At 43.9% G+C, this 14,328-nt stretch overlaps 1 protein-coding gene across 4 annotated transcripts in view; it reads left to right on the top strand.

The window, feature by feature from the left end:
• Positions 1–14,328, top strand: part of NAV2 (neuron navigator 2) — a 780,691-nt gene that overhangs the window by 593,312 nt on the left and 173,051 nt on the right. For 3 of the 4 annotated variants that reach the window (XM_032166418.3, XM_032166417.2, XM_058424471.1), the window contains 3 exons: positions 4,513–4,625; positions 10,695–10,803; positions 12,951–13,340. In XM_032166418.3, coding sequence (XP_032022309.1) covers positions 4,513–4,625; positions 10,695–10,803; positions 12,951–13,340 — 612 coding nt within the window. Of the gene's footprint in view, positions 1–4,512; positions 4,626–10,694; positions 10,804–11,794; positions 12,145–12,950; positions 13,341–14,328 lie in introns of those variants that run through there. The other variant, XM_058424469.1, reaches the window with a different exon arrangement.

Below are 14,328 nucleotides of genomic sequence, written 5' to 3'. Positions count from 1 at the left end.
CTTAAAGTTCTTAAAATTCCCAGAGCTTTCACTGACAGTGCCTAATTCGATCCTGTGCTGGAGATGAGCAGTGCATTTGGCCACACTGCACAATTGGATAACTAATACTTGTACACACAAAAGAGGATTAATGATCAAGTGTCACATTCTAGACACATATTTTACAGTTGTAAGTCAAGTGCATACAGATGCACAGCTGTACACTCACACTCATACAGCCATACATGTGGACACACATTAAAAGTCACATATAAGCATGGACACAAGTATATATTCATACATAAAATGCAAAGGCACATATACATACATGTATTTACATACCTGTTCAGGTGTGTAGGTGCATGCCCAGACTTTCAGCTTGCTATGTTTGTATGATTCCCCAAAGAATTCGATATTCCCCTCTTTCCTCCTGAGCTGTGTTCTAGTGGGCTCTGTTACAGTTCCTGCCAATAGCGATATTGGTGGAGGGACTGGCTTAAGTGCTTTCAAAGGAAAGCTAGCCACACCAGGCCAGCAAAGGAATGTCAGGCATGGCACTCCTTCCTTTTGTTCTGCTTGCATTCTCCCTCAGTGAGGGTCATACCAATCTTTTTAATTGGGAGAAGGTCTCATTTTATTGAATCAAGTCATCAGCTCAGCTCACAATCCTGAAAAGAGCACCAGAGCTTAGATGATGACTCAGCTGGTCTACATGCACGGCTATTGTTTTGTTTTGTTTTTGTTTTTTTTGAGATGGAGTGTCGCTCTATCACCAAGGCTGGAGTGTAGTGGTACCATCTCGGCTCACTGCAACCTCAGCCTCCCAGGTACAAGCAATTCTCCTGCCTCAGCCTCCTGAGCAGCTGGGACTACAGGTGCATGCTGCCATGCCCGGCTAATTTTTTTTTTAATTTTAATAGAGACAGGGTTTCACCATGTTGTCCAGGCTGGTCTTGAACTCCTGAGCTCAGGCAGTCCACCCTCCTTGGCCTCCTAAAGTGCTAGGATTACAGGCATGAGCCACCACGCCCAGCCATGAACTGTTCTCTGAAGTGTGGAGGCAACTGAATAACTCCACATGAGATTTTTATAATTCCAATAGCATTATTAGTCTTGAGGTAATACACATTTAAGATTCACAGATTCTCAATTTGCCTTTTCAAAATTAAAATATGACAGTCTTTGATCACCATCAATCCCATTCTTTCTTTTGTTGTTGTTTGCTATAATCATTTGAAAGATTATAAAACATATAACCTTTTTTATTTCAAGGTTTTCTATCAGAAGATAAAGTCTTAATGATAAAGAGCAAATGTCTGACAAAGAGGAGGAAGAGGAAAACATCTATGATGTGGATCTGACTAGCCCCGTTTTTATGTTAATGCCCACTCTGGGTAACTAACATCCTTCTGTCCCCTCCGAGTTGCCTTCATCTTTAGGGGAGTCTGGGAAGTGACGCTGGAAACAAGAGCACCAGGATAGGAATCAGGACACCTGGGCCCTGTCCTTTATCAGCGCTTGGTGCCCTCTGAGGTCTTAGGCACTGGCTGCAGGAACAGCTATTGATCAAGTGTGGGCAGAGAGTCCACTAAGGGCTCTCCACATCTTAGCTCACTTCATTCTTCCCACACCTCCATGAGCTAGCAGCTTAGAGGTAATTAAGCAATTTGCCCCAAGTCACAGAACTAGACTAGAGGGGCTCATGTTTAAAACCAAGTGTGGGCTGGGCATAGTGGCTTACACCTGAAATCCCAGCACTTTGTAAGGTCAAGTGGGCAGATCACTTGAGGCCAGGAGTTCAAGACCAGCCTGGCCAACATGGTGAAACCCTATCTCTACTAAAAATACAAAAATCAGCCTGGCGAGGTGGTGCACGCCTGTAGTCCCAACTACTCAGGAGGCTGAGGCATGAGAATCCCTTGAACCTGGGAAGCGGAGGTTGCAGTGAGCCATGATCATGCCACTGCACACCAGCCTGGGCAACAGAATGAGACTCTGTCTCAAAAACAAACAAAAAAGCCAAGTCTGTCTAACTAGTGAGACCAGGCTCTTAACCACCAGTCTTGACTCTAAATCACTTTATCTTCATTGTCTTCATCTGGAAAGTGAGAAGATTGGATTAGATTAGATTCTATAAAATGGTTTATTCTCCTTTTCTGCTCTAAAATTCTCTCCCTCAAGCTTATGGTTCACTATATATAACTTATAATTGCTCCCCCGCCACCAAAACCTCTCCATGTTAAAGTTGTTACCAAGGAGTAAAGGGAAGATGGGTCATTTTTTAAAAAATCACTCAGAATGAATTATATTTATCAATTCAGAAATAACAGTGGATTCATCTATCACTTTATCACTTTACAGTTTACTAAGAGGTGTGTGTCACATCACCTTTCATTTTTATAGAACCAGAGGAGGTTGCTACTATTATCCCCATTGTACAGATGAGGATGCTGAGATTCAAAGAGGTGAAGTGACAACTCAGATTTTGCGTGGCTAAGAAGTTATAGATCTTAGACCTGGAGCTAGTCAAATATTTAGACTTCCAAGTCTAATGTTCCTTCTAGTACCTAGCATCTTCTGAGACTTAAACATTTCTTATTTATCCAGTCAACACACCCTTCTTTTGTTGCCTGTGCAGCATATGAACTTGAACTAACCTTTGCCTCCGGAGAGCTCTCAATCTAGTTGAGGAAAGATTTACTTATTAGATCACATTTTCGCCAACAGGAGAATAAGGAGAGTGCTGTAGGATCACATTTTAGCCAACAAGAGAATAAGGAGAGTGCGATAGGAACTCCTGGCAAGGAGTCAAGGAAGGCTTTCAGGCAAAGATGACATGGAAGCTGCATCTTAAAGACAGATTAGCAGCGAACTAAGGAAGGAGGAGAAGGACCTTTAGACAGAGAGGTTGCAGTTACTGCAAAGATAAACCTGTTAAAGGCATGTGGAGAGAAGCCACATGTGGGTGGAGCATAGTAGAGCTGTATGTAAAGGGTTAGAAAGGCAGGAGATGGGGCTGGAAATAAAGGAAGAATGTGGCCATCATCTACCACAATAAGGAGTTTAGACCTTATTCTGTGGGTAATGGAAACCACTGAAGACAGTGATGTCATCACGTCAGTATTACAAAAGTCAATGAAGGATCGTGTGGGGAGTAGACCAAACTTAGGAAGAGTGTAGAATGGAGATCACAGATTCAGATGCCTAATTGGCCTCTAAATGGTCATCTAGATGGGTGGCTCAGGGTGAGTGGGGCTGTGGCAGAGGGAGCCACGCCTCTTTAGAGGATGCAGCCACCATTTGGCACCAGCAGGTGGCGATCTACAATAACAAAGACTTAGTCTTTCCCAGGCTTTATTGTTTTTACTGGACGAAGGCAGAAATTCAGATATTTATTGTGAAATATCCCAATTTTTAAATGTTGAACTAATTTTAAAACTTTAAAATATTATACAGACCAGTAGGAATAAATTGGGCTGGTTTCCACACCGGGCTGCCATTTGCAACCTCTAGGTGTGAGGTACCTGTTTCAAAGTACTCATAAGGCCTCAGCAGAGATGACGAGGGCTTGGACCCTGGCTGCAGGTGAAAGGAGCACAGGGATTATGAAATCCTTTAAAGGTAAAGATAACAGAATTGAGAACGATGGCCTCAGTAGGAAGAACAAAGGAGGGAAGAACAGTTGGATGACTTGAGGTTTATCAGTACATCCCCCATCGTCCATTCTCATTCTGGGCAAAAGTTTTCTTCACAGATAGTGAAATCGGTTGAATTAGTTCAGGATGCCAGTGCGTTAATAATGTTACATGCAGGGTCGTGCATCTGAGTGTAATTATGCATTTGCATGCCATGCCTGAATGAGCAGAGGTAGCTGTGACAAGAAAACATTGTGTGAAGCCGTTGCTTCAATTTGCTTGACAAATAAGGGCATGGAGAGGGTTTGGGGAAGTACAGATTTCAGTCAAGTGTTGAAATAATGATCAATGAGACCTTTCATGTCAGAAGAACTAAGCTCTGAATCAGAGACCTGGAGGGCAAACACACCTGCTTGGCACCCACTTCCAACTGGTTTTATGGTCACCTTTATAGAGAAAACCATGTCAGGAGGATTTTGGGGTGGGGGTGCTGTTAATAGAGTCATCTTTATGTTTGACTTGTTGGCGTGGCTGTTTACTTAGAAGTTGTTCTTTGGCATAGGTTAAATTATTCAAACCACCCAGTACCTTCCAGCATGTGTCTGGCTAGACCTAGCATCCTGACGGAGGTTCAGAGAAGGATTCCCCAGTGAGGGATTGCAGACCCTCCATCTGGGCAATGAAAAGTTTATCTTTTACAGTTCAGTGCCTCTCTCTGTTCTTAGGACATTGCTCCACATACGGCTAATGAATTATTTAGGGCCAGTCCGCTGGTCCACTCTGTTCTGAAGCTTCTTGCTACAGGAGGTGATGGTGAGGGCTGTGGTTAGACCACAGTGGTCCAGATGTGGTAGTTGCCTCTCATGACAAGTGTGTCTGCTTTGGTTTGTGTGTGAAGGTCTCAGACGGACACTGAAGGGAATGTTACCGCTGAGTCAAGCTCAACAGGTGTGAGCATGGAGCCCAGCCACTTCACCAAGACTGGACAGCCTGCTCTGGAAGAACTCACTGGTGAGTATGGAGCCTCAGAAATCTGTGTCTGTTGGTGATGAGGCCTTCCATGCAACACCTGCTGGAACAGCATGAACCCAGCTTGATTACAAGTTGCATTATGGTTGCATTGACTTTGAGCTAAACAAACTTTCTTTCTTTTTTCCTATTATTTTTCTTCTTGTTTTTCTTCCCTTTTCTCTCCCTCTTACAGTTTCTTCCCTCCTCCCCAGAATTGTAAACAAGTCTCTTACTGGTGTGCAAATCCTATTTTTAAGATACATTCAGTTTTATTCGTTTAGGGGCTCTGGACTGCACTGATACTTAACTTTGAATCTTCTTGTTTACTCTTCAGATAAAGTTGCTTTTCAACAAGATTTAGAATTCTAAAATAGTGGATTTTGTTCCTGTATGGAAGCACTGATTTAAAATGTGTTCTTAGAGTCCTACATGAATTGGGGAGAAAAATTTAACATGCTTCTTTTTTACCAGAAACCAAAAAATATATATATAAATTTTATTTAAATGTAATGTAGACAATGATGATTACAGGTACATTATACTGTATGACAGCATAAAATCCACAGTTGTTGTATAGTTAATTCTACAAGCATTTATTTTTGGACACTATACTATCACATTCTTAATTAAAGAAGAAAAGTCACACCTTAATTAGAATTCTTACTACAGTGGATTCCAGGCTGCCATCTTTTCTGTCTCATTTCCCCATTCCCCAACTCTGTGTCCCATGCTCCAGCAACTTCTAGTCAGGGAAGTGAGTGGTAAGCCATGGATTTATTAGTGGCTGTGTCATTCTTCTCATATCTTACCACTTCCACAGTCGGGTTAAAAACTGAATCCATGCTTAAAATCCATTTATTAAACTGAATATCCCGACTACAGCATTTTAACAGCCACATTACAACTGTGGAATTGGTCTGCAGCCCAATGATTGAACCTTACCCATCTAGCAATTAGCCCCAGTGATTAATTTCAGAGGATTCTGGTTCCACTGGCTGGGCACAGTGACGGTGCAGAGATTCTTCAAGCCATTTGTAAGCAGTCCATCTTAGAATGATTTGGGCCCCACATTTGGGATTGATTTTGTTTCCTTCTCTTCAAGGTTTATAGCTTTCTTTCATATGAGTACATGGATAGCACAGGAAAAGGACCAGCAATGAGAAGGGTGTGGAGTTCAGATGGCTGCTCGAGTCTCCATGCACATTCCAGATTGTGTTCTGATGTGCAGACATCAAAAGAGTGAGGCCAACGCTTCAGATCCCAGCATGGTTCAGATGTGTGGCCTGCGGAGTGGTGTGGATTCCTGTCAGATGTTGAGTCTCAGCAAAATCCACATTTGAAAAGCAAAAGCAGGAGCCGGAGAATATTCCAAATATTACTTAGATTTCAGAGTGACAGACTGCAGTATGTGATCTTCCCCTAATTTTTCTTTTTGTCTCCATATCTCCACTGTACCAGGCCTCAAGAGCTCAGAAACCCTGAGATGCTGTCAGTCGGCTGCGGGGAAGAGACTTGTGCAGCCAGGAGTGCTTGACTATGCACTCTTTGGTGTCAAATCAAGTGGGGTTGGTCGCTAACGAAAATTCCTTATCAGGTTGACATGTCTTTATATTCAAGCAGTAGAAGTCACACATGTGACTATGTTGAATTTTTTTTTGTGGAGACACTGAATAATAAATAGCATGAGGTTGAATTTAACTTAGCCACAGCCAATCCTTTGAAATGACAGTGAATGGTAGGACTATTTAGAAATGGACATTTACATAACTATTTGATCAATTGCTTAGTTCTTCCTCTTACTTATGCAAATGGGTGGGTTTTCCTATGGTGTGTGATCATGTACAGAGCATTACAGTTGAGAAATGCATCTTGGATCATAGAATTGAAGGAACCACACACACCTGCTTATCATCCTGCTCATGAATTCCTTCTATAGCTTACTGATGACTCATCTTTCAGCCTCTGCTTGAATATCTCTTGGACAAAATGTTGTTCCTTCATAAGGCAGCCCTTTATTTTTTTGCTGTTGTTGACGGCTTCAACAGTTAATGGAGTTCTTTATTCTTACATTTCCAATCACCGGATATAATTCAGCCTTCTGAAGCCCCAGACAGTTTTCATTCTTTTTCATGTTGTAACATATCCCTTAAGGTTTCTTTATTTCCAAGTAAAAATCCTGGATTTTTTCCATGGTCCTTTTGTAACACTTTGATATCCTCCAAACTCAGTCATATTTGGTCACAATGTGATGCTGTCCCAATCATGACTAGTGGCTTGAGGTAGAGCCCTCCTTGGCAAAGTCCAGATTGCTACAGGTAGACACTAAAGTTTTAAGACCTCTCCATATCTATGAGCTGAAAGCTCCCTGCTGTTTCCACTGGAGCTCAATTGTGTTTTTATTGTGTTCAGGCTGTGAGTTAGTGGGCAAATCCTACATTCAGGTCATTGTCAGAGGAGGCATAATTGGCAGTTCAGAATGTGATCACCTAAGCATGTCAGGTGGGTTACTGTTTTGTGTTCCTACATTGCCTTTGGGATCTGATGGAGAGCCCTGGAGGAGGGCAAATACTTCCCAGCATGACCCACAAGAGGGAAACAGGACACTCATATTTACTGAGCCCTCATTTTGTGCTATGTGCCATATCATCTGACTCTCACACTGACCCTTCTACCAAGAGGTTTTTATGTCCATTTTACAAATGAGATCCAGAGAGGATAAGTGACTTGTCCAGGGTCAAGTGGCTAATAAGCAGCATTGCCACAATTCAAATATTTATCTGTGGAAATGTGAAGTCCATGCTTTTCCTACAACCCCACACTGACCAAACATGTGTTGCATAATAAACATTTCTTAGACCTCTGTAAGTTGTGTGGGAGTTACCGAAAGGAAAGATGAGACACCATCCCCAACTCAAAGATCTTTGACTTTCTGTCTGGGTGCAGTGGCTATACCTGTAATCCCAGCACTTTGGGAGGCCAAGGTGAGAGGATCGCTTGAGGCCAGAAGTTTGAGACTAGCCTGGGCAACACATAGCAGACCTCATCTCTGCAAAGGAAACAAATTTGCCAGGCATGGCGGTGCATCTCTGTAGCCCTAGCTGTATGGGAGGCTGAGGTGGGAGGATCTCTTGAGCCCAGGAGTTTGAGGCTGCATTGAGCTATGATCACAGCACTGCACTCCAGCCTGAGCAACAGAGCAAGACCCTGTCTCTAAAAAATAAAATAGTTGAATTTCTAACGGAGGGTTAAGACCAGCAACAATATGTCATTAATAGAGTGATGGATAAGTAAATATGGCTATTATATTTTGTGTGTGTGGCTAAGGTAGTCAATTGAGGTAATTTGAAAACCTATGCCTAGACTTAGCTTCATAATCAGTATTTTCTAAAGGGCCTAGAGCTAATCTAAGAATCAATATTTTTTTAGCAGGCTTATATACATAAAATGTGGCCAAATTGGCAGTAAAAGATTTCACTGATGGCCCAGAAGGTAGATGCAGTTACATTCCTCCAAAGTCATCAGGGGAAGGTATAATAGACATTCATCTTTGCTTTTGTTTAAAAACACATACATATATATGTATTTTAAAGCACTGGGAGGGAAATGCAAGTTTGACCACTTTTCAGATAAGAGAAAAATGCCTTCCAAATTTCTTTGGGTTAAAAGGTGGAAAGAGAAATTGGAAAGCACTTGTGTTTTCAAGTAAATTTCCTCCATGAAATCATGGGTATATCATTTACTCCATCCCAGCCTCCAGGCACCACCATGCCAAAAATGACCTAAGAAAGTTGTCATCTATCTCAGAAGAAAAGTTAATTCTATTATATTTCTTAGCTGCCTTGTCCCCTGTTAATGGCAATTGTTGGAAGTTCAAGTTGGCGTCTGATGTCAGTTCTACTTGCTGCTGCTCAGTGTCTAATGTAAATTCTGCTTGTGCTATGTTCTAGATGGAGATTTCTTTGAAAATATTGCTCAACACTTGAAAATAGTCCTAGGCTTTTAAAGACCCATGATTGTGCTTCCTCAGTCTTCTCAGCTCTCCCTAAAATTACTCTGAGGGAGAAAATATATAATTCTATTAATCATTCTTGTAGTTATTGCCTCTCTCCTCTTCCCTTTGTAAGGCTAAAAGAAACGGAACTACGCCATGTGCGGTGGCTCACACCTGTAACCCCAGCACTTTGGGAAGCCGAGGCGGGTGGATCACCTGAGGCCAGGAGTTCGAGACCAGCCTGGCCAACATGGTGAAACCCTGTATCTACTAAAAACAAAAAAAAATTAGCCGGGTGTGGTGGCGGGCGCCTGTAATCCCAGCTACTCAGGAGGCTGAGGCACAAGAATTGCTTCAACTCAGGAGGTGGAGTTTGCAGTGAGCTGAGATCGTGCCACTGCACTCCAGCCTGGGCAAAAGAGTGAGACTCTGTCTCAAAGAAAGAAAGAAAGGGAAGGGAAGGGGAGGGGAGGGGAGGGGAGGGACAGAATTGCCAGAGAAGCCAAAACAAGACTGCACTGTGTCCTAGCTTGTGTGTGCATATTTCTCATGGTACACTAGTGCCAGCTCAGCTCAAATGCTGCTCAGCCAAGTGTCTTGTGGAAAGTTTTGCCCAGGGAACGGAATGCTGTGGTCCTGACAAAGAGGAACCCAGCTGTCTGTTTTCTTTCCTTTTCTTTTCTTCTCTTTTCCTTTCCTTTTCTTCTCTTTCTTTTCTTCCCCTTTCTCCTTTCCCCTTTCCCCTTTCTGTTCTGTTCCGTTCCGTTCTGTTTCTTTTCTTTCCCTTTCCATTTCCATTTCCCTTTTCTTTCCTTTCCTTTCCTTTTCTCTTCTTTCTTTTTCTTTCTTTCTGTCTGTCTGTCTGTCTCCCTTCCCTTCCCTTCCCTTTCTTTCCTTTCCTTCCTTCTTTTCTTTCTTGGCTGGCTGGCTGGCTTTCTGTCTGTCTTTTCTTACTTGCTTGCTTGCTTGCCTTCTTGTCTTTCTGTCTTTCTTGTCTCCCTTTCCTCCTTTCCTTCTTTCCTTTCTTTCCTTCCCTTTCCTTCCCTTCCCTTCCTTTCTCCCTTTCTCCCTTCCTCCCTTCACTCTCTGTTACCCAGGCTGGATTGCAGTGGCATAATCTCGGCTGACTGCGACCTCTGCCTTCTAAACTAAAGACATCATCCAACCTTAGCCTCCAGAGTAGCTGGCACTACAGGTGTATGCCATCAGCCGGGGTTTTGCCATGTTTCCCAGGCTGGTCTTGAACTCCTGGGCTCAAGCGATCTGCCCACTTTGGCTTCCCAAATGCTGGGATTACAGGCGTGAGCCGCTGTACCTGGCTCCCAGCTGTTTCTTGAAGGCTCCCTCCTCTAGAGCACCAGCTGGCTTGCGTTGAGTGCTTATGGTGGGCACTGTGCTAAGGGATCTCCAGGCCTGATCCCAGTTTGTCTCCACAAATGTCCTTTGAGGTCAGTACTACCACTGAGTTCCTTTTAGAAAAGTAAAATCTGAAGGACAGAGAGGACCAGCACCTTCCCCACAGTCACACAGCCAGTAAGTAGAGGAGCTTGAATTTGAGGTGACGTAATACATCTAACAAGGAAGAAGGCAACCTTTCTCTTTGTAAATATTTGTGATTAACAGGTGCAGATCTTCTAGCTACTGCAAGCTATGCTTGCAAAGTAGGGCCTAAGATAGCTGCATATATCACCAGTAGGTGAGAAAACAAAATGCTTCACTCATTTTTGCATGGGTAGAAAATGACTACCTGGTTGGACCTAACCTGAGCGTGTCTCTGTTGGAGACACTTTGGAAATGTGTTTACATCTCAGACTAGGCACTTGGCTTCTCCCACATGCTAGACTTCACCTATTTAGGGAGGCACCTGAAGGAAGAATCTCCTTGGACTTCACACTTCCTTTGGGCTTCCATTCACACTTCCATTCAATCATTCATTCATTCTCAAATCCTTATTAAGCACCCACAGCAAGGCACATGCTGAGCATGGAATATGGTTATGGTCATAGACATGGATGCTGCCCTTACGAAGCTCATGGTTGGTCAGAGAATTAAACTAGTCTTAACCCTCATCTTTCCAGGGGAAGATCCTGAGGCTCGGCGGCTGCGGACAGTGAAGAACATCGCCGATCTGCGGCAGAATTTGGAGGAAACCATGTCCAGTTTAAGGGGAACTCAGGTTACACACAGGTATCTGCAGTGTGAATTACTTTACTGAACTACCTGGTATCCTAATTTTCTCCTGTGTTTGTTCATACCACTAGCAAAGCGATTTGGTTATAATGGATCAATAGCCTTGCTTTCCACATGTGCCGGAATTCACAAAGAATGCCATACAACATGCAGAAGAGAGTTATAGGAAACAAAAAATTAGTATAGACAGATTTTTCCCAAAAGCAGAAGGTTGCTAAATCCATTCAACAAAGGATACTGTAGACCAGCTCTATTTGAATTTCACTTTACTTGCATTTTCTATAACTGTCTGGTACTGTTGAAATGAGCAGGTGAACTATATTTGACCTGTGTGATAAACTGAATAGCTTGAATTCCTACCCACTCTTCTGATATGCAGCACTCTGTAATATTGTTAGTCATGCATGTGCATAAAACATGTAAGGAAATATTTATAAAAACTTATGATCATGTTTAAACTCTAATTTAGTTGGATGAAATCTAGTATTACATTGGAAACATGTATCAGGTGCTTTCATTGTTGAACAAGAAGTTGAAGAGGATGCAACCCGGGGATGTCTTTTGTGATTTGGGCAGGAGGAGGTTTTATAGTTTGTGGAAATCAAGGAAAGTTCTTGTTGTCCCCACTGAGCTCCCAGGGAGTCTCCTCTGCTTCTCCAATTTCAGTTTCTTTGATAAGTGGCTATGGCAAGGAAACCACAGGGCTTCCCCACTGTCAGCAGTTTTGGAAGATTGGGGTTAACCGCTGTGGGTTCCATCTCCAATAGGACCGAGGCCCAAAACAAGGGGTCCAATCTGAGAAAAATTAGGCCACTTCCAAGATTAGAGGAAAACAAAAACAGCTTAAGGGACCAAATTGGCTCTTCCAGAGGAGAGTAAACTCGGGGGTTTGGGGGTGGTACCCTCTTAAACCTTTAGGTATCTGAATGAAGGGGAGTCAGATATTGGATCTTGTGACTCTACCATTAGGTGTGAAACACCCCTCTTTCCACCATCATCACTGACACTGACTTAATGTTGGCATAGCAGTTTAACGGTGGGATGGTAATTATGATAGGAGGGAAGACTTCAGTGGTTTCTTCTGCAGGGAAGAATCTCATTCTCTGCTCAGTGAGGAAATTCCAGTTTTCCTGTGAAAGTACAGACGATAATCTTGACTGGGCTGCAAGAAACTGCAGCGCTGTGAAAACAGTGGAAGACAGACTCTGCCAAGAGATTGAGCTCATCCTTGGGCAGATTCTGGTCCATGTAACTTGATTGAAGAGGGAACCCAAGCCCAGGCATTTACCAATCTTTCCAGGCTTTTTGGATGAAATATGAGAAAAGCAAAAGTCTGGGGTAAGTGAACCTTAGAGGGTTAGAAAATTAGAACTGTGTCCACTGCTCAGTTGGGAGGGAGCTGAGGATGTAAAATGTGGTATTAGGAACTCCTGGTGGGTGGAGAATCCCACCCTTAGGAAAAGAGGGCTGTGATTCAACATCCTAGAATGAATGGGCAAGCAGGAACCTTCATGCCCCATCCTAATCAGTTCAGCATTTTCTAGTATTTTCTTTCCCAGATTGGAAAGAAAATTTTTTTTTGAGATGGATCTCACTGTTGCCAGGCTGGATCATGATCAATCTCACTTCAAGCGATTCTCCTGCCTCAGCCTCCCGAGTAGCTGGGACTACAGGCACATGCCACCACGCCCAGCTAATTTTTGTATTTTTAGTAGAGATGGGGTTTCACCACGTTGGCCAGGATGGTCTCGATCCCTTGACTTCATGATCCGCCCTCCTCAGCCTCCCAAAGTGCTGGGATTACAGGCGCTCCATCTGGCCTGGAAAGTGAGCCACTGCATCTGGCCTGGAAAGAAAATTCTAGTAGTTGAGGTCATTTAATTAAAGTAATTCGTTTCTTGTACCATGTTTTAGCAGGGAAAGTCTCCGGTAGGCTTTTCAGAATGTTATATAGATGTGTAGCTTTCCTTTTTCATTTTGAGCAGAGGAAGCACATCAGGTGGTACGTGGGGGCCGGCTGTTTTATCCTATTTTATATATGACGATTATTTCATAATTCTAAATAATTAAAGAACATATAAACTGTGAAGGATACTAAGGATACTAGGTACCTTTGAGTCTAATCAGGTTGGTTTTGTTTCTAGCACATTGGAAACCACGTTTGACACCAATGTCACCACGGAGATGAGTGGCCGTAGCATACTCAGCTTGACAGGGAGGCCCACACCTCTGTCCTGGAGACTGGGCCAGTCCAGCCCTCGGCTCCAAGCAGGAGATGCCCCCTCAATGGGCAATGGGTACCCCCCTCGAGCCAACGCCAGCCGGTTCATCAACAGTGAGTCAGGTCGCTATGTGTACTCCGCCCCTCTGAGAAGGCAGCTGGCCTCCCGGGGCAGCAGTGTCTGCCACGTGGACGTCTCAGACAAGGCAGGAGATGAGATGGACCTGGAAGGCATCAGCATGGACGCCCCCGGCTACATGAGCGATGGGGATGTTCTGAGCAAGAACATCCGGACCGATGACATTACAAGCGGGTAAGTACCCGGGGCCGCCCTTTCTCCCAGAGAGAAAGAGGGCTTGGCACCTGGCTTCTCTTTTGTAGGGCTCTACTTGAGTCTTCTGGAGGAGATCAAACTGCCCACCTGAGTTTCTGCTGTCCATATCAAAGGCTGTGTGGCATGGAGGGAAACGCTGCTGGGCTGTGAGTCTGAAGGCCTGGGTAGTCCAGGCTTGGCCAGTAACTCACAACAGAGTAACACCTGGAAACAAACCATGTCACATCAGTCCGTTAAACCAAACCTTGCACTGAGGATGGACTCCTTGCAAGTTAGACGGCCTCCCTGGGCCTATGAGATCTGGCCTGTACCTGCCTCTTAGATCTCATCTTCCTCTCTCCTACCTATTTCGCTGCTGCAGCTGTCCCTTCCAATCCTCAATCTTGTCAAGCTCTTTCCGACCACACGGCCTTGCACTCTGTGTCTCAGCCTGGATTTTGCTTCCCAGATCTGTGCATGGTAGGTCCTTCTTGCTGCTCAGCTGACACCTCCTTGGAGGGGCCCTCCTTGACCATGCAATTTGAAGTAGGTGTGTATCCTGCCTCCTGCCCTAGGCATCTCCACCACTCTGTGGCAGGCTCCTTTGGAAGCTTATCACTATTTGAAATTAGCCTGATTATGTGTATATCCTCTGTTGCCTCCCGGCCCCCTCCTACTTGCAGCAATAAGTATCATAAAGCAAGGACTTGTCTTGCCCATTCACCACAGAATCCCCAGTGTGTTGTGTATAATAGGAGCTCATAAATATTGCTAAATCAATGAACATGTGAATCAGTGAATGAATGAACAAACCCAGCCTCCCTGTTTCTCTGTGTGCTCGTATATGAAGTGAAGGGGAGTGATGAGATGATGTCTAAGGAATCTTTCAGGTGGAGTCTGCCATGACTGTATAGCACGAGGCCTGGCTGCTCCCCTCTCAGATCACCCTGCAGGCTTAGGGTGCAGTGAGTTATTTCACTTGCCTGAG

The sequence above is a fragment of the Hylobates moloch genome, unplaced genomic scaffold (genome assembly GCF_009828535.3).
Source record: "Hylobates moloch isolate HMO894 unplaced genomic scaffold, HMol_V3 SCAFFOLD_11, whole genome shotgun sequence".
In the NCBI taxonomy this organism is placed as follows: Eukaryota; Metazoa; Chordata; class Mammalia; order Primates; family Hylobatidae; genus Hylobates; species Hylobates moloch.
Note: the sequence above shows the minus strand (reverse complement) of the source record. Positions and strands in the feature narration are given on the sequence as shown.